Source organism: Chamaea fasciata, unplaced genomic scaffold (genome assembly GCF_029207755.1).
Source record: "Chamaea fasciata isolate MVZ Bird 193981 ecotype frontalis unplaced genomic scaffold, bChaFas1.0.hap1 SCAF_1, whole genome shotgun sequence".
Taxonomy (NCBI): Eukaryota; Metazoa; Chordata; class Aves; order Passeriformes; family Sylviidae; genus Chamaea; species Chamaea fasciata.
Window position 1 is genome coordinate 147,015,444 of NW_027094086.1, and position 23,346 is coordinate 147,038,789.

Here is a 23,346-nt window from a genome sequence, read left to right on the forward strand (position 1 = left end):
ACACAGCTGGGAGCAGCTGTGCCAGCACCTGCTGCAGTCAAGGTGAACCAGACAGGCATCAGCCCATCCTCTGACCCCGGCAAAGACTGGAATTTCAACACAGCAACCACCCAGGCTGCCACTGCTGCCAGTGAAAGGGTTCACCTGAGATGACACCCGGTTCCGGCCCTACCCTGCAAGCCCTGCCTGACTGCAGCAGGCACCTGGGAACTGAGGGCCAGACTCCAGGCGCCCCTGAGCAAGGCACAGCACAGGCTCAGCCTAAGAGGGCTGGAGTTGGTTTTGGAGGCTTTCCGTGGTAGGAAGGAGCTTTGCTGGTGTCTAACTTAATTACTCCCATTGTAATGCTTTATCTGGAAGACTTCAGCCCATTGGTTCTGCTTTTTAAACCCTGGTACCTGCTTTTCCATGCCAGGGGCTCACTCCCTCCAGGACCAGTGGAGGAGGCAAAGCGGCTGCCCTCTGACCAGGCCCCTCTTACCTGCTCCTTTGCATCCTTTTCTCCTCCAGATGCTGGCCCTGGCAGGCAGCTGAAGGACCAAACAGTCTGGCACAGGCAAATCTCCTCTCTGCAGAAAGATGTGGGTCTGTAATGACTGCAGCATTATCATTATTTGCTTCGCACTGCCCAAAAGGTCAGTAAGTGGATGCTGGAGCATTTGTGCAGTTGAAGAATGTAGCTGGAAGGGCAAGGCTGTCCTGGCACTCCAGAGATCCGAACTGCACGCTCCCAGGGCAGGCAGTCACTGTGGAGTGGGAAACAGGGCCAGCAGCGGCGCTAAGAAAAAATACACTGGATAAGAGCAGCTTTTCTCTTCTGCAGGAGCTTCCACACACTGAAGAAGCTGAGGCAGGAAGTCAAAGAAATACTAAAATAAATGAAAACAGAGAAGTGGAGGAAAAAACTCAGAAATTACCTGTCAAACCTTCCAAGATGTGAGGAAGGAAGAAAGGGAGTGAAAACAAGGGAAGACTGAACATTATTTTGTATCAGTGGGTAAGCTGGTGCTTTCTGGTCCAACAGCTACAAAGAGTAAAGCACATACAAATTAATAAAAAAATGATACTTTATTTTAAATGTAGCTACTGTCATGAGTCATCAAAATAGACTTTGCAATAGTTACTTTGTTTTAAATACGAGGTGACGAATGACAGCAAAGAACTTAAACTACATGAAATGTCCTAAAATTAAAAGAACTAAATTTAAATATTACAAATGACAATTATCAGAAGATGAAAAGAATAAAAATATTTTCCAGAAAAAGTAAAATAATTTTGGCCAGTAAACCCATACTAGAAATGTAAATTATTGAGATACTGCACATGAAATAGTCAAGGAGGACTCCTTTCTGTCACTGTCATTTAGAAGATCCACAAAGCTGAAATCTCACCATTTAAATTACATTGCTCTAATGATTTCTCTTACTTAAAACCAGTCCAATACTCCAGGATCATCCAAGGAAACGATGATCAATTTCACTTCTTCCTGCAGTGGGGCTGCTGCTCTCCGTGTGTGCCCAGGGACCACCTGGACCCTCCCACACTCAGCTCCTCAGGGCACGGCATTTCCAGCAGGTCCTTCCATGGTTCTGCCAGATGTAGCGGCCAAGGGCTCTGCACAAAACCCTCCAGAATGACTTCAGAGTGTGGCTGAAGGGGAGCCAGGGCTCAGCTGAACTCTCCTCAGCCACCTCCTGGCTGTCTCAGCTCTCAAAGTGCCACTGCTGAGGAAGGGACCCGTCGCAGATGGCCACGGCCACGTAGCCCTTGTGGCTCAGTGGATCCACCACCTTCAGGCACTGCCCCACCGAGACCTGGTACAGGCGGTTGTTTTTCTAGAGCAGACAAAAAGACAGATGGGATTTATTTACTAAAACTTCTGTTCTCCATTGTCAAACTGGAGCTGAAAGTGATGCCCAAGGGGAGGGGATGCTCCTTCCTGACAGATGAGCCTTTCAGCAGCCTCCCTGACACTCCAGACCCACAGCAGCAGTGGAGTACAGCAAACCCTATAACCACATCCAGACTTGGAAACAAAGGCTCTCATGTCCTCACAGGCCCCCAGTTGGGATTTTGTTTATACCACAGTTTTTTAATGAGCTGGAGGGATGATCAAACCCATTCCCCAGCACTCAGCAAAGAGAGAGCCCACACAGCTGTAGTGGGCACAGACAGGTCATAGAATCCTAGAATGGTTTGGGTTAGGAGGGACCTTAAAGATCATTTAGGTCAAACTCTCCTCCCATGGGCAGGGAGAGTCTTCCACTGGACCAGGTTGCTCCAAGCCCCATACAACTTTGCCATGAACAATTCAAGGGATGAGGCATCCACAGCTTCTCTGAGCAACCTGTACCAGCATCACACCACCCTCACAGCCAAGAATTTCTTCCTAATATCTAACCTGAACTTGCCCTCTGTCAGTTTAAAGCCATTCCTCCTGTCCTATCACTCCATGCTCACACATGAAGTGCAGATTCTCCACCCCTGCCACAGGCATCACCAACAGCCACATGCACCCGCTGTCAGTGGCCATTCCCTCATTCCTGTAAAATCCCTGCCTGCAAACACAAGCTGCAGAATCTTCAATATGTTCTGCTCAGCAGAATTGTCCAGCTCACTGTTCCCACTGCCCCTGGCAGCTGTGGCTGTGCTGGTGCAAGTGTCAGACACACACAAGCCTGGGCTCACACAGTATCTGTCTATCTCCACACTATCCTGGGCTGCAACAGGACTCGTGGGACTCGCCTTGGGAACTCGAGCTGCCAACCAGCAGCACGGTATGAACCTGAGACAGGCTGTGCAGAGCTGTGCTGGAAACACCGTTAGCAGTGCTGGCAGGGCTCTCCCTCCCTTTGTTCAACCATGTTGGTGCTACACACTCCCTGCTAGGCTGAGGGCACGTGAGGGGCAGCCTCTGTGTGAAAACCCAGGAGACAAATTCCATGTGTGAGCAGAACTGGCTCAGTTTTGTGGAACTGGCCACTCCAGGCTTCAACAATTAAACTAACGAGATCAATTACAGGGCAGAAGCAACTGCTCTGCCCTGTGCTTCTTCAAGCACTAAGCAGGAATCACCACATGGACTCCTCCTGTCTCCCAAGCCTGCAAACACAACACAAGAAAGCTCTGGAGTGGGTTTTTTTTCTCTGGCATATCCCAGATGAGCCACAGTGCTCTGGGTGGCTGGGACTGGCAGAAGAAAGGCTCAGTGGAGCTGCAGAAACCTTTCTATGTTGCAAAGGGCCTGCATGCCCCAGAGCTCAGCAAAAGTCTTTCTAAGACTGAAATGCAGCAATCAAAGCCTGTGCAACTTCTGTACAGGATGCTTGAACCATGGGCTGGGCCTGGTACAGTGCAACTGCCTTAGTACATCTGAGGTTTAGTCACAATTAAACTCAACCCTGATGTCCTGTTAGTGCTACTGTCCCTGACTGAGACATTGATTACAATTAAAGAGCCGTATGCCAGCCTCTCCACTGACCCCAAATGTCCACTGCTGAGAGCCACCAGAGCCATGACACTTCATGAGACGAGGGGGATCGGACGAGCGAGTTTCCGAAACGTCCAAGCAAAGCAGATTATTTAAAATCAGCTCATGATCCTCATTGTAAATCCAGACCTGGAAGAGAAGACAGGAAGACATTTATTGCAATGTTTCAGGGCAGTTTCCTTGAATCCTTTGTTCACCTACAGAGGAGATGCTTCAACATCTGGATGTCAGGGATTTGGCCTTGCAGAGAGTGGTGAGAATTGAATGCAGCCCCTTCCCAGCTGCATGAAGCAGGAATGCACTGGTTCACATTTGCAGCTTCAGCTGCAATTGGGCTCCTGAATTTACATGACAGAAGAGTGTCTCTGTGATCACACTGCAAACCACTGTCAGCCCCAACAAGCAGCAAGGACACGCTCAAGCTGTCAGTCTGTCCTCTCCCACAAGCTGCTTGTGCAGAGCAGGTATTTTTATTCTTGGCACAGAAATGTATCAGGCACCTTCAGTTGCTGCCATTCATGCCCACACCCTGCTGGCTCTCAGCAAGGCACATCTGGCACAGCTGGATGTTCAGGGAAGCAGGAACAGCAACCTGGTCCTGGAGCTGCTGATTCTCCCTCCCTTGTTTAGCTCCCTCAGGCCTGCAACGATGGGCCAGGATCAGAACTGTGGAAGACCTGGAGCTCTCATAAGCAACAGGAGACTGAATCCCAAGCCAGAAAGCAAAGAAATTAAGGAACTTGGGAGTGTGCACCTCAAAATATGCTGGGGTACAGAGGGGGAGGAGAAAAGAGAAGAAAGTAGATGGAAACTGTAGCCCTGCAGTGCAGTGAAGATCTTGGGACTATCTGGCTCAACATCCAACGACAGCTATTCCAAATGCACAGTGGAGCCCTGGCATGCCCAGGGCAGCTGGACAGCACTTCCCAGCCCCTGGGGATGTAGAGCAAGGCAACTCCCTTCCCCCTGACTTGTGAGCCTGTGAACAGGAGGAGCTGAGCCCCTCATTCCTGTCCCTGAAGTTCCTACAGACACACAAAGTTCTTGTGGTGTGCTCCTGTTCCAGCCCCGTTCCATTTCTCACACCTCAATGTGCACATGCCATGCCCACTGTAAAACTAATCTTTTCTTTTATTTTTTCCATTAAGTCTGCAAGAGTTTCACAGTCAAGAGTATGGAATATCAAACTCCAGGCAGGAAAGTCAGGCACATAAGTTTTGATTTGTCTCTTTTTTTGGCCTGTGAAACTAAAACCAGCCTTCTGGAGGGTGCTGGGATTTGTGACACAGCCTCAGTTGGACAGCATGACTGGAAAGCACACAGCTCATTATCACAGTGACTACTGCAACACAAGGAAGGCCTCTTTGGAAAAAGTGCAGGGATCACATTAAAATTTGCCCCAACCTCAGGCATTTTGTGCCTTCTAAAATACTCTTTTCTGTTTAAACCCTGTCATGAAAAAGAAAGCATGGCAAGATTAAAGAGGGAGGAGAGAATGGAAAAATGGCAGGACTTGCCAGAGAGAATTACTATTGGAAGAATAATGAAGGAGCCAAATCCAAACAAGAGATGAACTGGTAAGAGTGGAGAGAGAAGACTGCAGTGACACAGGGAACAGATCTTCAACCAAAAGCTGAGTAATGTCAAAAAACACAAGACAGTGGTTAAATCCAGTGTGATACTTCTCCAGAAAGGCTTACACAAGACAGCCAAAAATTAATTTCAAACTAATTATGTGTTTAGTGCACAAAACAAAGGAAAGAAGAAAAATAGGCCCAAATTTGGTTCCATCCATATCAGAGTATCACTATGAATTTGCAGATTATTAGCAGATTCAAGCACTGGGAAAGCAAAGCCACCCCATGTTCTTTGTTACACAATTGCAAGCCTTAGCATACTCCAAAAATTATTAACTCATTTTCTGCTGAAGACTGAAAGGATAATGTTCAGTTCTTGCTGCTAAAGGCTGTCAGGAGAAACAGCCCCAGGAAGGAAAGAAATTCCTGGCAGGCAGCACAGCATCTAAAGTCTATAAGCAGAAAGGTGCCTTCCCAGGATTTATGTCTTATTTCTGACAGCTCTCTTGTTTTATCCTCCTATGCATTTTCAGAAACAAAACAAAACAACAAACCCAACCATTAAAAAATCTAATCTATCTTAAAAAAAAAAAGAGGCAACAGAGGGGCAGGATATTTTCAACCTGCATGCACTTCCTAAGTAGCAGAGTTAGGAGAGCATCACTGTGAAGACTTTGGTTTCTAAACCTGGGATTGTGTCCAGTTTCCACACTCAGGAAAGCAGCATCTTTAATTGCTGTCCCCCAGAGACACGTGGCAATGCTCTGCTCCAAAGGTCCAGGGAAAGTCACTGGCCACTTTCACTGGTGTCAAATAAAATCACTAAGATGCAATTAGAGAATAATGAATCATTTCTGTTTTCAAATAAAACCTAAATGGCAGATGTTATGGAAAAATCCCCTCTCCATAATGAAATTTATCACATTTGTGGTTAAATAATTTGGTGAATGCTGTAGGACTGGCCTCTTTCTAGCAGTTTTTTTCTCCCTGCCTCTCAACACAGGCAACTGGTTGATGAAAGGTGCATGGACACCTTGAGGCAGGTGCCCAGCATGTGCTACAGTAGATCTTGTGGACAAAATAAATAGGAGGAAGTCTGAAGTATGAGCTCTGTTAGTCTAAACTTCTGTTACATAGGTGCAGTTCAGGAAGAACTGGATGCTTAATTCGGATCCCTCAAAATGTAGTTTAAGCTATTTACAGATTTAAGACTGAGGCTCCCTAGGACTTCAGTACCTTTAGGACTTCACTTCATCCATGTGACTCAGACAAATCCCACAGCCTTCTCCTGAATTGGAAAACTATCTTAAATAAGCCAGGAAACATCTGCCTACCCTTTGGCTTTCAGAGATCACTGGAGTGCAGCAAAAGCCACGGCTGGCCAACTGGCAAAGCTTTGTGGATACGCATTTTTTTCTGATTTACAGATTTCATTAGTACTATTAGAACACATTGAAAATTTTCAGTAAATACAAGACAGTAACTACTGCAGAAACAGCCCTTTGTCTGAAACAAAATCCCTGCCATGACCCAGGGATTATTCCAGTATTTCCATCAGTTACAATCTGTTGCTTAGCTTGGCATGGCTACATTATTCTGTCAGACAGTTTGTAAAGGACAAAAATTTAGCGTAAGAGCACAAAAAAGCTGCCTTAGCCCCAAGGAGAAGATGTGCCCAGCCATTTGCACCATCACATCCATCTGCAGATACTTCAGCTCCTGTTATTATGGATGGCAATGGCATCATAGCACCAAGCAGCCTGTGACAATCACCACAAGCAGCCAAGTCTGGTGGGCTGTAATCATTGTTTGAAGCTACTGCTACTCTGAAAACACAACATCCTCCTGAGGGTCATTCCCAAGCAGATATGTGACCTCTGCTCCACAGCTCAGTGTGCCACTGATCCTTCATGACAAACATTAGAGGGACCAGAGAATTGTGCCTTCAGTAGTTTACAGAAAAGCAGCAAGATTGAATTTGCACATCTTGACACTCACTCCAGACATGTGCTGTATCAGAAAAGCTAACTAATAGCCATGATCTAGGGATTTAAGGAGAGAGATCTTACAGAAGAATAGCACACAGGAGCAAAACCTTGTAGAGTCTGAGTCTTGAGCAGCTTGTAAAGGACATATTAAGCGATTTACAGATTTAAGACTGAGGCTCCCTAGGACTTCAGTACCTTCAGGACTTTATTTCATCCATGTGACTCAGACAAATCCCACAGCCTTCTCCTGAACTGCAAAATGATATTAAATAAGGCAGGAAACATCTGCCTACCCCTTATTAAGCGCTACAGGAATGTTAACAGACCTTTTCTGAAGTCCTGTGTTTAATACATTTTTTTCAAGGTCCAGAGCACAGATCCCTCTTCTGTCACTTCAAACCTCTGTTCTACAAGATTCCATCACCTCTTCCACTTGTGCTATTTCTAACAAGATTTTCTTTACTGATTCCTAAGTTTCTGTTCAGTCCCCAGAATTATCCCAGACTGTTTCTATTGCAGTTAATAGAGCACCCTAGTTTTAATTATAACTTTAAAATATAATTTTAATATATTTTCTAGATAATAGAACCACTTCCCTTCTTATTTTCTTTCTATAGCAAAAATATGAACTGAATGCCAGTCATGTCAAGCCTAACAAAACAGGACAGTGTGATGTGCTTGACTAATTTTCACCTCTACATAATGATGACCATCTAAGTCAACTACAATGAAAAGGATTGCCCATAATATGCTGATACAATTGAAAGCTACAGAATACCTGTTATTTCTTTTAAATCCAAGTTAAATGAGAATTTGAAATTCCTTAGCAGCCATGAAGGCTAGAGAAAACAAAGCAAGCATAAACCAAAGGCAAAACAGAATTGCTTTTATGTCTAGTCCCATGACTTTAGAGAGGCTGGTCAGCTCTCATAAGCATTCACCAGACCAAACCCAGGCTTTTTTCTTAAGACAAAGGCATAAAACAGATAATTCTAGAGCAAAACCAGCTGAAAATGCCAACAAGCTGAAACAACAGTTAAAATCTTCCTACAGTCAGGATGTTTCTTGCTATTTTTATAAGCAGAAGCTGCTAAATAAGTGTCATCTTTCTCTACATTGTCCTCACATATCTATAGCAAGATTGTTCAAGAGGTTATGACAGCAAGTTGGCTGAATGCACTCTTGGGCTTTATTAGGAGAACAAAGTAAGCCTAATAGCAGAGAAACAGTGTTGGTTGACATACTTGGTTGGAGAACAAAATCACTGCGAAAGAAGATAGCACAGCCAGTTTTTTTATGAGAACTAATTGCTAAATTTACCACTAGTAAACCAGATTCATGAGAAAAGAAGCCAAAGATCAACAATCAGAGCACAGATTTGTCTTTCTCAGCACCAAAGGGCTAACTGAAGTTTGTTCTCCTGGATTAAAAAAAGTCCAAAAAGTTTTGATATGGAAAACCAAGAGAGTTTCTCCTTCAGGCATGTGGCACTTCATTATGAGAAATACTGCAGCAAGGCGAAGGGAAGCATAACTCTGTGGACATCATGCCCAGGCTTTCTCACCCAAAGACAGAATGGCTCAGCTTTGCACTGTAACTGTACAGTCACTTGGTGATGATGGTGCCCACCAGTTCCTATTACACTTACACAGCCTTTTATTAGCAAAGACTTGCTGACTGTCTTACAGCTAATGGAATAGATCAAATAGGAAAACCTCCATTCCCATTCCAGCTTTAATTAATCCACCTTTAACACAGGAACTCGCAGTTTGGTCACACTGATGATTGGTTGGTGATTCAGAGGTGAAGGACAAGGATGTACTTGTACTTGCTCCCGTCTGACAGCTGCACCTGAAGGCCACGTGTCAAGAGCCAGCCACACTTATCCAGAGAACTGCAAACATCCCTCTGTCTTCCTGTCACACTCAGCTGGTGAGGCCACAAGCAGGAGGCAGAGAGTCCCATTAGGTGACAAAGCACACAGCATTTTGTTGGGACTACCACAGATCACTCTGCTTCCACGGCTGCAGTTTCCTTACCCTGAAAACTGTTGCCCATGTCATAGAGCATCAAGTTAGTCCAGCACAACCCACCTTTACTAAAGCTATGCTGCTTTACATCCCACGCTCCATTTATTCTGTGGCTTTGATTACTTTTCTCTCTAGATCCAACCTAGCTTTTAGAATTAGGTCCCATGGGCTCCTAAATCATAATATTCTCAGAGCAGGTCTTAGCTATGCAAGCCTTTATGGCATTAGCTGAAGATCTCTCTATCCTGGAGACTTTTTATCCAAGTCCTGAATTTCTGTCACCTGAAAGAAGTGAAACAGCAAAGGATTCATGTAGTAATACAAGAATTCCCATCAGGTTTTCACATCTATCCCTCATTAATCCCCACATCAGCAATTCACCTGTAGCCAAAGAATCATCTGAATTCCTTTTATTTAACAACAAATCATTCACTTATCCCAAACTGCAGCCACTCCAGCAGCAGAGGACTGGTCGTACAATACACAAACACCAGCGGGACAGGAAAGGCCTGCTTTAAATTCCAGTATGAGAAACCAACTGAAAGAGCTGCTACAAATTCTGAAGTGCCAATCAGTGGATTATTAACCCATCAGGAGCCACTTTAGGGCAGCCTTCAGCCAAATACAGAGATTCATGCCATAAAGACAGAAGATTATAATATCCAACACAGCATTAGTAGGAGCTCCACAGTGTCCTTGGCCAGCCCCGTGGTTTGAATGACTCTGTAAGCAGGAGGAACTGTTGATGTTGATCTGTCTGCTGATGAGATGTCACACCAGGGCACTCTGCCAGCAGGAAAACATATTGGTCATTTTAAAGACATGAACCACTATTCAATGGAATTGGGAATCTCATACCTGGTTCTGATCGTTGTAGTCACATTCCCGAACCACCACCAGGCCTCCTTTCTGACTTGGGTGGCCCTGGGCAACCAGGCATTTGTTGGTTTGGAGGTGATACAGCTGTGAAAGGAAAACAGTTTGATAGTCAGAGTGAAAAACAGCTCTAGCTCTCAAAGTGTGGTCAAAGCCCTAGATCCCTAGTGTGCTCAAGAAAACCTCAGCCAACCCCTTCAGTAATTAAAAAAATCTTCCCTTTTAAAATACCATTCTGTTTTTCAGATAATTTGGAGAAAAAACTGCATTAAGCAGTTCCAATTTACTTTCTAACTACATCAAGACTTCTCTCTCTGCTACAAGTGCAGTACACACATCCTGGCTCAGCACATGCTGGCTCTACTCTGTCAAGGTTCTTTGCCCATTTCACTCTCCATGGAAATCTGAGGTCCCACAAATTCTGCTCAGGAATATTGACTGTACTGTATAAACTACATTTTACCACAGCTTAGCTTAAACATAGGTCTCCTCCTACAGCTTCTTTTCATGGAACAGGACCACCTCCCTGAGAAAGGAGAAGGAATTACTGAAATAAAAACAACTTCAGAGATTTATGTTGTTTGCAAATTGATTTTCAAGAGCATTTACATAACTGAAAAGCCAGTGTTATCAGCTGTGGTATTTTACTGATGGATCAGGGAGGAAGAGAACATTTTACAAACATCCAAATGCTACTTGTGCTCTAATGCCCTACCTATGTCTGATTTAGGGGATGGTGTATCAGAGGACTGAATTCAGCTCAGAAGCCTGTCCTGTGATGCAGAGCTGTAAGCACCTACCATCAAAGCAAACAAGGAAACTCTCAGCAAGTTGGCAATCTCTCCTGATCTGAACAATGACACCCACCCTAAGAGACATCCAAGACATTTTCTGCTGTACAAAGTTTAGGTTGCTCTATTTCAAGAATCAAAAAATCATTAAGATCTTGATGTATCCCCACAGAGGTACTCAGGGAGACAAAACACCTCCAGTTCTGGCTTTGAATTACACACATGCTCTGAACTAACTGTTGGCCAGCAGACTTCTTTTCAGCCTGATTATTTTTCTTCCCCTGACGTGGTGGGGATCAGGCTCTTCAGGCAGCAAATACTGCCTGCACACTATGAGCTGAGAGATGGCAGAGCCTCAGATCTGACACCCACACTAAAAATACCTATTTCCAATTTGGAGCTGGATGTAGAGGAAAAAAGAATTTACTGTCCTGAACTCCAGGCCAGGCTGATTAACTAGCCAGCTGAACTCTATTATGAAGACATCTATGGCTGTCTTGGCATTGTTATTGACTCTACAAATTTTCAGAAACCAAAATACACTTCCAGTAATAAAAGGAACAAATTGCTTGGTCACATGATAGCAACAATTAGCACAAATACCAAACACTATTTTTCACTAAAGACCACTGCTGGAAATAGCTGTCCCAAGGCACATCAACAATCGCCTTGAGTGCACCATGTTTCTCCTGTTCCCCACACACATCTAAAACAAATTACACGAAACACTCCAAGTAACATCTCCTCAAACACAGATCTAGCACAGATCTCGTTTTCATCATTCCTCACTCAACAGAAAGCTTTTAAACCATCGAGTAGATGAGTTTTGTATGATTTTTGTCCTTTTTTAAATTGGCCATGATGGCCAGCATTGGATAACACTGGCAACAGCTGCAACCATTTGTGATCATTACATTTCTTCCCAGCTGTCAAACCACCACTTATCTGTGGCCCAATTAGTTTTTGAGAATAAACTGAGATTTGGAGTGATTCCTCCCAAATCCTAAAGAGTCTGGCACGCACTGGTGACATTGGCTGATCATTCTGTTCCTTGCAGGCATCTGGAAATAGTTTATACAACCATCAGAGCCAAAGCTGACTCTCTCATACAATGCTGGGTATAATTCTTGAACCCCAGAGAACCAAGCCAAAGATCTGCATTTTTCTGCTTCTTTTCCCCATTTCTTAAGGGGTGCGCACAGTTTTTCTCAAAATTAAACCATGGTAAATAACTGCTGGGAAGATTTAACCTTAAGCGTTGCTGAGATATTCAGATCCCTCAAGTAGCTCTCTCCGACATCAACAACTCCTCAGTTAAATTTCTGTCTGAATGAAAGCAGAAGGCTATTAAATTTTAAAAAGGAGAAAAAAGGGTCTGACTAGGGGAGTAATAGCATCCAACAACTAGGGGAATCAGCCCATTGTATCAGTTTTAGTCAGGGAAACAACATAACTGAATTCACAGCTTGGCAGGAATATTCCTATAAAAATACTGCACAAATTGAGGATTCCCAGACAGCTGCTTCCAAGGAAAAGGCCTAATGGTGTCAATAGGTCCTGCAGGAACACAGGTCCTCCTGACTCACTTCTTGCAGAACCAGCAATTGTCAGTAGCTACTGACATCACTACTAAATGCTTCCAACTATTGAGCTGAAAGGGAACCTGCTATCCATAATCTCTGTGCACATGAAGCAGGTTATTCCAGAGTATTCTCTTCCACAGAGAAGACATTGAGAAAGTTGTCTTGGGTTTGAAATTATCCATTATTTTGGGGAAGCAGAAAAAGCACACATCAAGTGAATCTGACCCTGGGAAGAGCAGATGCAACTGTCTGGTGACTCTGCCTGCATACAAACCCATAAGCAAAGGTGTCAGAGCTAAGGCATGAATTTAATAATGATTTCTTTCATGAATACACATAAAAAATTCTCCCTTCATTTCTACTTTGAAGAAAAAAAGAGAGGAGAAAAACTCCCTGTTTTTCATTAGCTAACAGCCAAGACTAGAAAAACCATCATCAGCCTCAGATGCAAATGTTCACCTCTGCAGAAAATTACCCAGAAAAAGCAATGAGTTTGGAAACTAATTACACTGTACCCTTATCATAAACCAACAGAGCATGAATATTTGAGGCCAAATCTCTCTCTCTATCCAAACCCATCTTCAAAACCAACAGCCATGAAAACACATTCTAAATACAGCAAAACTTCCTAACTCAGAACTTCTACGTAAGAAACCTCATGCAACAGTATCTAGTCTAAGGATGACCTGAAATATAGATCAGACTGGAACTGATTTGACAAAAATCCTCTTATTTTCAGGACAGCTTGCTGCAAAACTTACAGACGATTTTTGTTGTATTTGAGCAAATCTTTAAGAAGAAAAGTCTCATAATAATTAACACACCAGAATTCTGTATTTTTAAGCTTCTCTTACCCTTCCACGCTGGATTATTTTTGGTCGTTTCTGTGCTCTATTAATAAAAACTGGCTGTGGAGCTTTGGCATTGGGCCCAGATATTTGCATCTCAGGATAGATGTTATCTAAATACCACTTAAATGACTTGCAGTTCAATCTCTTCCTCAGTTCTACACGGTCGGTGATATTTCCATAGCTCCTCGTCCTCAGCTCAGGTCTCAAAGCAAAATACTGCTCCTGTATTTAAGAAAAACAGGTTGGGGAAAAGGGAAAAAGAATTTCAGATTACTGATTCCCAATTTTTTCCTGTTTCCAGAACTCCCACAATTTCATTTCATTTTGCTAGTGCATTCAACCAGTAGGTTTGAAACTGGCAGTAAGAAATTACAATGCTTGGATTGTCACAGGAAGCGAGATTTAATCTTGCCTAACTCTGAGCCAATCTTTCTAATTGAGGGGTTTTTATGATCAGGATAATTCTTGGGTACATATTTGCATATTTTTAGATGCAAACTTGAGGAACAAACAAATCAGCCCCTGACTTTATTCCATTGGCAATACAGGCTAAAACCAGTAAATAAAAAACAGATGCATGTATCATCAGCAGCATCATCTGACAAAAGTTTCTTGAAATTATTTTGATTGTTGAATGAATTGTTTTCAGTGTTGTGGATTCCAGTGTGTTTTGTCTTGAACAGTTTCCAGCTTTCCAGCTTTACAAATGATCAGGGTAAAACCATTCCAGAATAGAACTATTAATGGGACTAATATCATGAAGTTCAGTGAGATCACACCTTATTCATGTGAATAATCAGAACTGTCACTGGGATTTCTGGGAAGCCCAGTTCTTTCCATTCACCTGCATCATCTCCAGAAAGGCTCCCACAGTGTTATTTTTTTCACATTCTATTTTATGATGATACTCAGAATCTTACAGGTTAGGTGAAGACAGATTAAGATTCCAACCCAATCTCATGTGCTGTTTGACTCCCATGCAGAGAATGGGGACAAACAGGAGCTGATGAATATCCAATGTGGCATGAACACTATTGCTAAAACTAGAAAAAAAAATCCCCTTTTAGCATTTAATTCCAGGTAGATTTACAGAGCCTACAGAAAAGGCATTGTATTTGCACATTAATTTGTTTACTAGGTGCCATTTAGAATTCAGTTCTCAGGGCATTGAACTATGGTGTTTTGCTGGATTCATCTCTAGGAGATATCTGGAATCCACCCACCATGATGTGGTTCTGACAGTTTTCAATTATTTCCTGCTATCTGATACTCAGATGACAGCATCACCCCTGGACAAGTCACACATCTCTCCTCATCAAGATCCTTGAGCATTTGGATGTGCTTGATGTATCACTGCTATTTTAACAGCAAAGGAAGGAGAAGTGTGTACTTAGTGTACACTGGACTCTAGGCCAGCTCTAAGGAAGTTTGGAGACAGACTGGACATGACAATCTGGTCTGCTTCAAAAAGTAGCTCTGCTATTCCAATTTCCTCTTTCCTGGTTGAAGTTCAAATGGTGGTATCCTACCTTCCATGTGTTATTTATTACCACTGTATACATAAACTTATACTTTTGCATTTTGCTTTTGACAGTTATGAAAATTTTGCTGAATCATTTCCCTTATGCCATTTCATTTATTAAATACTGACATTTACTCCTTTAAATCTTATCTTTGTACTGTGCATTGTTAGATTGCTTTGGTAAATTATACTGGCCCTAAATATTTGCATTATTCTTATAAAAACAAAAATATTTCCAAGCTTGTCTTCCATACATTCTCTGGCAACTATCAGAGAATCAGACCAGAAACAGCTGGAAAAACTCTGGACACAAATCTGTGATAAGAGACTGCTTGAATCAGCAGTTCATGTGCTTGCTGGAGAAAGCAGTTCAGCTGGAAATTATAACAAAGAATCAAGTCCAAGCTTCAGAGAAAGCCATCATTAATCACAAAACAACTGCCCCGACATTGGTAAAATGGAAAGTGATAGATCTGAACTACTAAAGCATTACAGAGATGGAGAATGGAGATAAAAATTAATGGCCTCTAACAGGTTCCTCGAACTGAAGATCAAGATAAAGATGGGGAATGAAACATAAACCTCTAAAGAATACAAAATTAATAAAATATGTCTTGTATAGAAATTTTAGGGACCACAGGAGCTGAGCACACAGCAAATCCTATGGTCTCAGAGGGCAAAATGTCATTAAGTATCTCAGAGATGAGGGACTCAAACACCTGATCTATGTTTTAAAGCAACAGTATCAAGATCTGAAGGAAAGGAAGGAATACACTTGCCCTTGAATCCAGAAATTAATCCTGATCTTCCAGGGCAAAACAGACTAAGAAGCAGATTGCTAATTAAAACAGAAAACAAACAAGCAGCCAAAAAAATCCCTGTCAACAACATGGAAACACCTGAAGGCACATGGCTGCCACGTAATACTGATTTGGACACAAAGCAATGTAGAGCTTACAAAAGCTCATCCATCATATTTCACTTCACTAAAAAGGCATGAAACTCCATATCCTGCAGGCAGTAAAGTAACAAGGAGGACACTTGAGCACTCAAAAGCCAAAAGACAATTCTACAGAATTTAGGAGTTCAGACTAGAGAAGGAAAACCCCATCTGAGGCACAACAGATCCCACTGTGACACAGTTCTTTGACAAACAAGCCAGTTAATAACCATTTCATCACCTTATTTCATGGCAGAGGACTGTCTCTTACCTTGTATTCATCCATCCATACATGTGCCAGCCTCAGTGAGTTATGAGCCATAGTGTCCTGTCCCCCAGGTGAGCCATAGGGACGCCTCTTACGGAAAATGTGTCCCACCCTGGAGCAGGGGATGATCAGAAGTCTGCCACCACACATCCAGATCTGGCCATAAAAACATAGAACATGTTCAGATTGCTCACTCATTGTTCAGACTGCTCACTCACTTCTCCCCTTCTTCAAGGGATACCTTGGTAGGGTTTTCCGTTATGCAGGATTAGGGGTCAGCAATGTTGGCCTTCATGTCATGTTTTCTGACAAATTAGATCTTTAGATCTCCATGTTACAAAAGATTATTTTTCTCATATGACCACGCTTTCCACAAAACACATCATGGCTTTCAAGAGACAAACAGAAAATTTTCTAAAATATTTTGCTCTACCGACCTATCAGAAGAGACTGGGATATATGGGATAGGACTCATCCTGCAGATTAAGTTACCTAAATTAATTTACCTGCATGAATATTGTCCACAATTCTGTGACCAATCTTCGTCATCCAGTGAGCCTGGAGAGCTTTTCAACTAAGCATGGAAACTTATTGGACAGAGCTGCTTGTTTCTGTTAAGATAGGGGAACTCAGAAACACTGTTCCCATTCAGATGCTACATTTAGGAGTCTTCATCTGTGGCACCAGGGATCTACATTTGATTTACACACTCCTTCCATTTCTTTTTTTAAAATTTCTTTTTTAACTTCATCTTCCAGCAAATTACCAGCACTGGCCCTTTGCTGGACTAATATGTTCTCCAGTCTCAGAAAATCTTCCCACATTAGCAGTTTATAATCAAGTCACTTTTAAAACTCTTTTCTAGACAAGATAAAGACTCAACTGCTTTTCAATCCTCCCCCAGAGAGATGGGGACTTCCAGAGGCTCAGAATTCTCTGAATGTTCTCCAATTTTTCAAAGCCTTTTATTGAAACTGTGTATTACAAGATAACAACAATAATTTCCACACACTTCTACTCAGATACCTAATGCTTACATTTGTGCTGAAAATTGCAAGATTTCATTTATTCAGTACACACTCCTTTAAAGTCACTTAAATATATGAAATTCCAGTTCTTATTTTTGAACTCTAATCTTGATTTCTCTAATTGACAGATTCTCTGAAGTTTTGGGCGTTGTGTGTCTAGTTTTATGTTTGTTTGGTTTTTTAATGCTAACTTCACGTTTTAATCCCCTTTTCATATCTGTCATGATAGCATATCATTTTCAGGCAGACTCTTGTCAAACCTGTTGATGAAAGCCCTTTACAAAAGTAAAGAGATAAGCATGACATGAGGCACAGTAAGTTGTTTTTCTTTCAGTGGAGTGACAGGGAAGATGAGAGAAAATATAGGAGGCCCAATGCAGTACCATTTTCAGATTGAAATGAATGGCATTTTAAATATGATTTTCTCATTATTTTTCCAACCAAGATGACTCCTCTACATGACTCTCAATTTAGTTCCAGAAAACTTTACATTTCTGGGTCCTCAAAAAGGAGGCTGAACTGTCCAAGGAAATACATGAAGCTTACATCTTAGCAATATTGCTGTGAGCCACACACCTGTAATCAACTTGGGAAATTCAGTAGATACTGCTCACAAACTAATTTCAAAAACTTGCATAATTCTTCTTTTCCTTTGCTTCTTTACAGCTATTATGAAATGCCCCACCACCAAACCAAGGAAAAGCCACAAACATTCAACTCCAGAGCTGTAAATTCTCTGATTACCCGAAAAGATATTTCCAGGTTTTCCCCTCCCCAGATGTCCATGCCACTGTCGTACTGCCCAAGCTCATTGAAGTACTCACGATCCATGGCAAACAGCCCTCCAGCCATGGTGGGTGACCTGAAAAGGTACAAGGAAAGAAGTTCATTTTCTTTTAGAGAGAGAGAGAGAAAAAACCCACAAGGTAATTTCTGCTGAATCTGCTTTTCCCAAAGTCCAAATTCATAAACTGACACAACCCAATTTAAATCTTTCAGTCACTTGGACATGAGTTCAATCTCAAAACATTTTCAAAAGCAGATCTGTAAGTGATATTTGTGATCTTCCATTGTTCCAATACCTATTAATCATATTTCTTTACCTGGTAAACTTAAGGAAAAGGGATAGGACAGAGAAAGAGGAAAAACAAATGCCAGAGGTAGCTTTGTTTCATCATTGACTCAATTATCAGTTTACTGGCAAGTTATTTACAGTTTGTGTATTTATACAGATGGTCCCTCTGGCATTTCCCAGTTTTTCACCTTGCCTGTATGTTACTAGACTGTGTTCTATTCTGTAAAAATCTGCATATGATCCACACTGTTCAGTCTCTAGATTGAATTCCTACTGTATCACAACACTGGAATATGTGGATTATACAAGAGTGTAACAGAGTAAAAACATTCCATAAAAAAACACGGTAAGATAGTTGGAACGTCCAATGGGCTGGAAAAAGGCTTTTTCCCATCCTTGCAAAAAAAAAAAAAAAAAAAAAACCAACAGAACTGTGATGAAACAGGTCAAGATTTCATTGCTTCTCACACAAATTTCTACTACAGTTTCTGTCACCTTAAAAAACAGGGTTGAAAGGATGCTCTCAATTTTCCCACTCTGACACCAAAATATTTCATTGTGGAAAGTCTCTAAAATGCAATACTTTCTGTTGGATGGAAAGCCATTTTCAAGGTTAAATACCAATCTGGGCTCCTTTTTTAAAGGAGGCAGAGATCTTTAGGTAGGAAAAACCACTTTCATACTCAGGTAATCTTTTCAGATTATTACACTTGCTTTAACTATAAACTTCTCTGTCTTTTTAGCACAGGAATTTTTCATAAAAGTGAGTTGAAGGAACAAAAAAAACAGTGTTGAACACAGCAACAGCTAAGCTTCAGCCACTGACCAAATCAAATGTGAGAATAGCTCTTAACAGAATAAGGATTTTAACACTCAATGATGATTCCTCACTCAGATTTTTTCAGTCTGTCCTTTCCTTCCAGGTTCAGAAACTGCCACTCTCCAAACAAGCCAGTGAAACTGTTAAATAATTTAGTAATTTTCCTGGCTTCTCAGAGAAAATCTTGGGATGGGGAGACATGGGAAGCCAACTGCAGAGCTGTCAGATGACAGCAGAGAACCTTGTGCTGGAACTGTTTGTGGCAGCAGAAATGCTCTTCATTTACAGTCCAAGAAAAGAGAATGAGAGAGAAATTAGACCACACCGAATTTCTGATTCACTTGGCAAATCTTATCCACAAGGAGTCAGTGTGTAAGAAAGGGGAATTTCCTGCACCTGACAAACCTGAATTCTGTACTGAGATTGATACCTGCAACTAGAAAAAGCACAGTGAGCTCCTTGCCTTTGCTGTAGCAGCTCTGGTTCTTTTCATGAAGGGATTCACTTGGGACAGTTCTATTCTTGTGTCTGAACTATCCATGTCTGCTCCTCATAAAAGGAGCTGACACCATTTTACATCAGCTACACATCCACGAGAACCAGATATTGCCAGTTCTGTACAGGTCACACAGCCATCAGTGGTTAAAAGATAAGGAAGGTAACTTTCAAGTCCCAGTGTTGAGCTTCACAAAAACTTTTATTTCAAAACAACTCTCAAAAGAGAGCAAAAACAAATTCCTATTACCACAAACAGATTTTTGCAATCTAGTAATTCTTTAGCATTTCATCACAGAAATTATATAGTTCGTATTAGTGGGATATGTAGGCTAGTCCTAGAACAAAGGCAGTAACAAAATTATCACTAAGCCAAGCAAATCAAGAGACTGGAAACAAACATCAATGCATAACTCAAAAGTGAAATTATTGGACAGATTTAATACAGACTACCATAAGCTCCCTCAGAAATATGTCTTCAGCAAAAGCGGCTACTGTCTAAGCATTGTCTAGAAGTGTGCTTTCTTGACCTAATAAAACAGATATATCTAATTCATGATTAAATGCAAGAAATTAAAATGAAACAGTTTAGGTTACTATTCCCTATTTCTAAGTGAAATGAACAAGTCAGATATTTGACACGTTAGGCACCTCCTCCTAAACCTGCACAGCCAGAGAACACTCCCTACTGCTCAGGAAGTGTTCCTGATAATCCCTGTGTGACACAGAGCTTCTCCCACAGAGGAGAAACCTTACTTGATGGGAGCAGTGGCTCCCTCGGGTCCTTCCAGCTCTGCCAGAGGGACGAGATCCCATTTGAAGTGCAGCCCCCAGTTAAAGCCCCCCCTGACGACGGGGGAGGAGCTGTAGCTGAGGGTGTCGGCGCTGATGATGTCGATGACGGGGCACACCACGGTCCTGCGATCCTCCCTGATGGGCGTCAGCAGTGGCTGAAGCCACATCTCGTTCACCTCACAGTGACTGTCCAGGAACACCAGCACCTTCCCTGCACAGCACACACAGCAAACATCCCATGAACGCAAACGTGCAATTCAGTGCAAACGCTCATTGGGGAAAGCAATACCTGGCCATTTACATGGAGATTTCCTGCCACAGTCAGTAAGAACAGTTTGATTTATGACGTGCCCTCATGCTCACTTGATCTAAAAAGGCACCAGCCTTCATGACACAACATAAAATGTATGTAACACTAGAGTAACGTGGAAGAGATGGGAAACAGCTTTAAAGAAAACAGCTTTGGAGTATGCAAATATAACAAGTCACCCCACAGGCAGTATTGACTGGGCATGGGGATGGAACTCCTGCAGTTCAGAAGAGAAAAAAAAATACGTAAAATTGGACTAACTGAAATGAATTTTTGCATAGCTTGGAAAGTGCAAGCACAATCTTCTCTCTGGATTATACAGTGCTAATGAGTAAACACCAATTAAGAGACTTATCTGCCACTCAAAATTATTTAAGAAAGTAGCACACACTTTCTCAGATACCAAAGAATTTAACTGAAAGCACATTCTTGTAAAGGCTGTTTATAAACACCAAGTATTGGTTTTCCCAATTAAAATTCACTGCAAGAGAAGAGCTTATACAAAAAACATTGCTATTAGATTTGAACATTAAAAACAAAACTAGCGTACTTTAAAAGGGAGCAGATTTCATCTTAGAGGAGAAATTTGCACATAAAACATGCAAAAAATATTCTGCAACTACCGTATCTTGACCACATGGAGGTGCTCCTGAGACAACAGTTTTTCAGGGCAAGAATAGGAAAAACTCAACATTGTCTCACTAATACTGCAGTCATTGTTTGAGATACAGTGCAGGGGAAGGTTTGGGATGATGATAACTTGTGTTCGTAACTTTCAATAAAATGAGTTAATCTTTTAGAGCACTATACCGGTTTTGTTTCACAGTTTCACTTACCCACTCCAAAAAAGTATATAATTTTATTGAAAGCAAATGTCTCCAGGAAAAAAAAAAAAAGGAAAGAATCAACAGCTGAGACACTCAAAGTATCTCAAGGTTTAAAAACCACTCATACGTGGATCCAAATTTGCAGTTATCATTTGAGATAGTGCAGGGGAAGAAAGATTTGGGATAATGCTAAATTGTACAGCTTAGAGTGTGGCACGACATGCAGAGCCCCTTCAGGGGGATAAAGTAATCACAGGTCAAACATCCAACATCTGAAAAGCTGCACTACAAAAAGAGAAGTCATCCAATCAACTTATTGTCAAAGTATGCAAGGAGAAGAGAAAAAAGCAAGTGTACCTGTGGCATGAGAGGCTCCCACCATCCTTCCTCTGATCAAGCCTTCCCTCTTCTCATTTCTTACCAATTTTGTGGTTTTGGGAAGCTGAGTTTTAACATATTCACTCAAGTCTTTCTTCAAGTCAGCTGAAAAAAGGAAAATACAAGTTCAACAACAGGACAGAAATTCTGAAAGCTCTGTTAAAAATCTCAAGGCACTGAACTCAAAAACGGCCAAAATCTTGATCAAAACAGCAGAGCTTCAAACCAAGAGTTTCATGAGGACAGTCAGTCATCCCACATCCTACACTTCCCCTCCAATGCCTTTAGTACATTACTCAAGTTAAGTGGAACTACTAGACTCAAAAAAAAATTTTGCTGTTCAAAGAAACACATTTCCAAACTCTTCTCATGGTGACTGGCATTTGCAACAGATGCAATAAACATTTCAGGCAGGCAAATGATTTAAATTACTACTGGTTTTTTTCCATACATGAAAACAAATGCTGACACGTTTCAGAAGAAGCAGGAAGACACCTTATATTACCTGTGCCTGCTTAACTGACAGAACAACAGATACCAAGTACAGCTCACTCACAGCTGGTTGCTTTTCTAAAACCCAAAAGGATCAAAGATTCTGCTGGCAAGCCTGTGCTTTTGAAGGAGTGCAGAGTTCACTGGAGTCTATGGGCACTACTGTAACTTAGCTAACATCAATGGCAATCTTAAGAGTAACAATACTTCTTTCACCCAAGGTCAGTGGTTTCTAACATTAAAGTAGAACTACTGAAGAGAAGATGGAGACATAAAGACTGAAGTAATGGAAAAGCGTAAGTTAATAAGCTTATGGAGAAATAAAGAAGACTATAAAATGAGAAAGAAAAACAAAAACCCAACTGAGACTTCATAGAGAACCTTGGTGCAGAAAGGCAGACTTTTGTCAGAGGATACGCCAAAATAAACATTACTCTGATGAATGTCAGCTCAAACATTAAAAGTTGCTGTTAACAAGACAAAATGCCAATGGAATATATGTGGAAGTCAGAGTTGCAACCTCAAGGAGGAATAAGAACTTTCAGGCAGGAGATTCCCAGACGCAATTCCAAATGTTAAGATCTCAGCCTTTGCACTGCAAGCAAATGTGGTGGATCAGAAGTGAGAAGGTAACACACAGCAAGTATGATGCTAGAGAATACTCCAGGACAAAGGAAACTCTCTGGGGAGATACAGACAGAATTGATTTGGGTCACAGGAATTCTCTCCCCTCGTCTGGAATAATGACATCATATACCAGAGACAGAAGGGAAGATGTTTTCAGAGAAAATCTCCTAGAAATTTGATTAAATAATCTCTAAGGTGCCACCCAAATGAGATGCCCAAACAAGCAGGGCACATTTGCAAACCGAAAATAAAATAGTGTTTGAATCATTCTTCACCTGATTCATTATAGCAAGAGAAGAACAGTGTACACCTGCAGAAACAATGGGCCAGCACAAAGCAGAAAAGCTCAATTATCAAATTCAACTCTTACAGCAGATGACGCAAATAAACGAGAAAAGTTTCACATCTGCAAACTTCTGAAAAGAACAGAATTAAGAAAGAAAAAAGAGAAAATAAAAGACATCACATCCACACCAGGAGCTAAACCAGGTCCACAACGTCAGCTTGGGCAGCAGAGTGTAAGGGGCAGTAGAGTTCTGATCCACACAAAATGGCATTCTGCTGGCAACTGGGTCCATAGCAC

At 41.8% G+C, this 23,346-nt stretch overlaps 1 protein-coding gene across 6 annotated transcripts in view; it reads right to left on the minus strand.

Annotated features, from left to right (window-relative positions):
• Positions 1-1,049: 1,049 nt before the first annotated feature.
• GALNT11 (polypeptide N-acetylgalactosaminyltransferase 11) overlaps positions 1,050-23,346 on the minus strand; it is a 46,805-nt gene continuing 24,508 nt past the window's right edge. For all 6 annotated transcript variants that reach the window (XM_066201112.1, XM_066201121.1, XM_066201147.1 and 3 more), the window contains 8 exons: positions 21,624-21,749; positions 20,091-20,340; positions 17,689-17,806; positions 15,920-16,072; positions 13,190-13,408; positions 9,944-10,048; positions 3,482-3,619; positions 1,050-1,835 (listed from right to left, as the gene is read on the minus strand). In XM_066201112.1, coding sequence (XP_066057209.1) covers positions 1,704-1,835; positions 3,482-3,619; positions 9,944-10,048; positions 13,190-13,408; positions 15,920-16,072; positions 17,689-17,806; positions 20,091-20,340; positions 21,624-21,749 — 1,241 coding nt within the window. In that variant the 3' untranslated portion in view covers positions 1,050-1,703. The remainder of the gene's footprint in view (positions 1,836-3,481; positions 3,620-9,943; positions 10,049-13,189; positions 13,409-15,919; positions 16,073-17,688; positions 17,807-20,090; positions 20,341-21,623; positions 21,750-23,346) is intronic.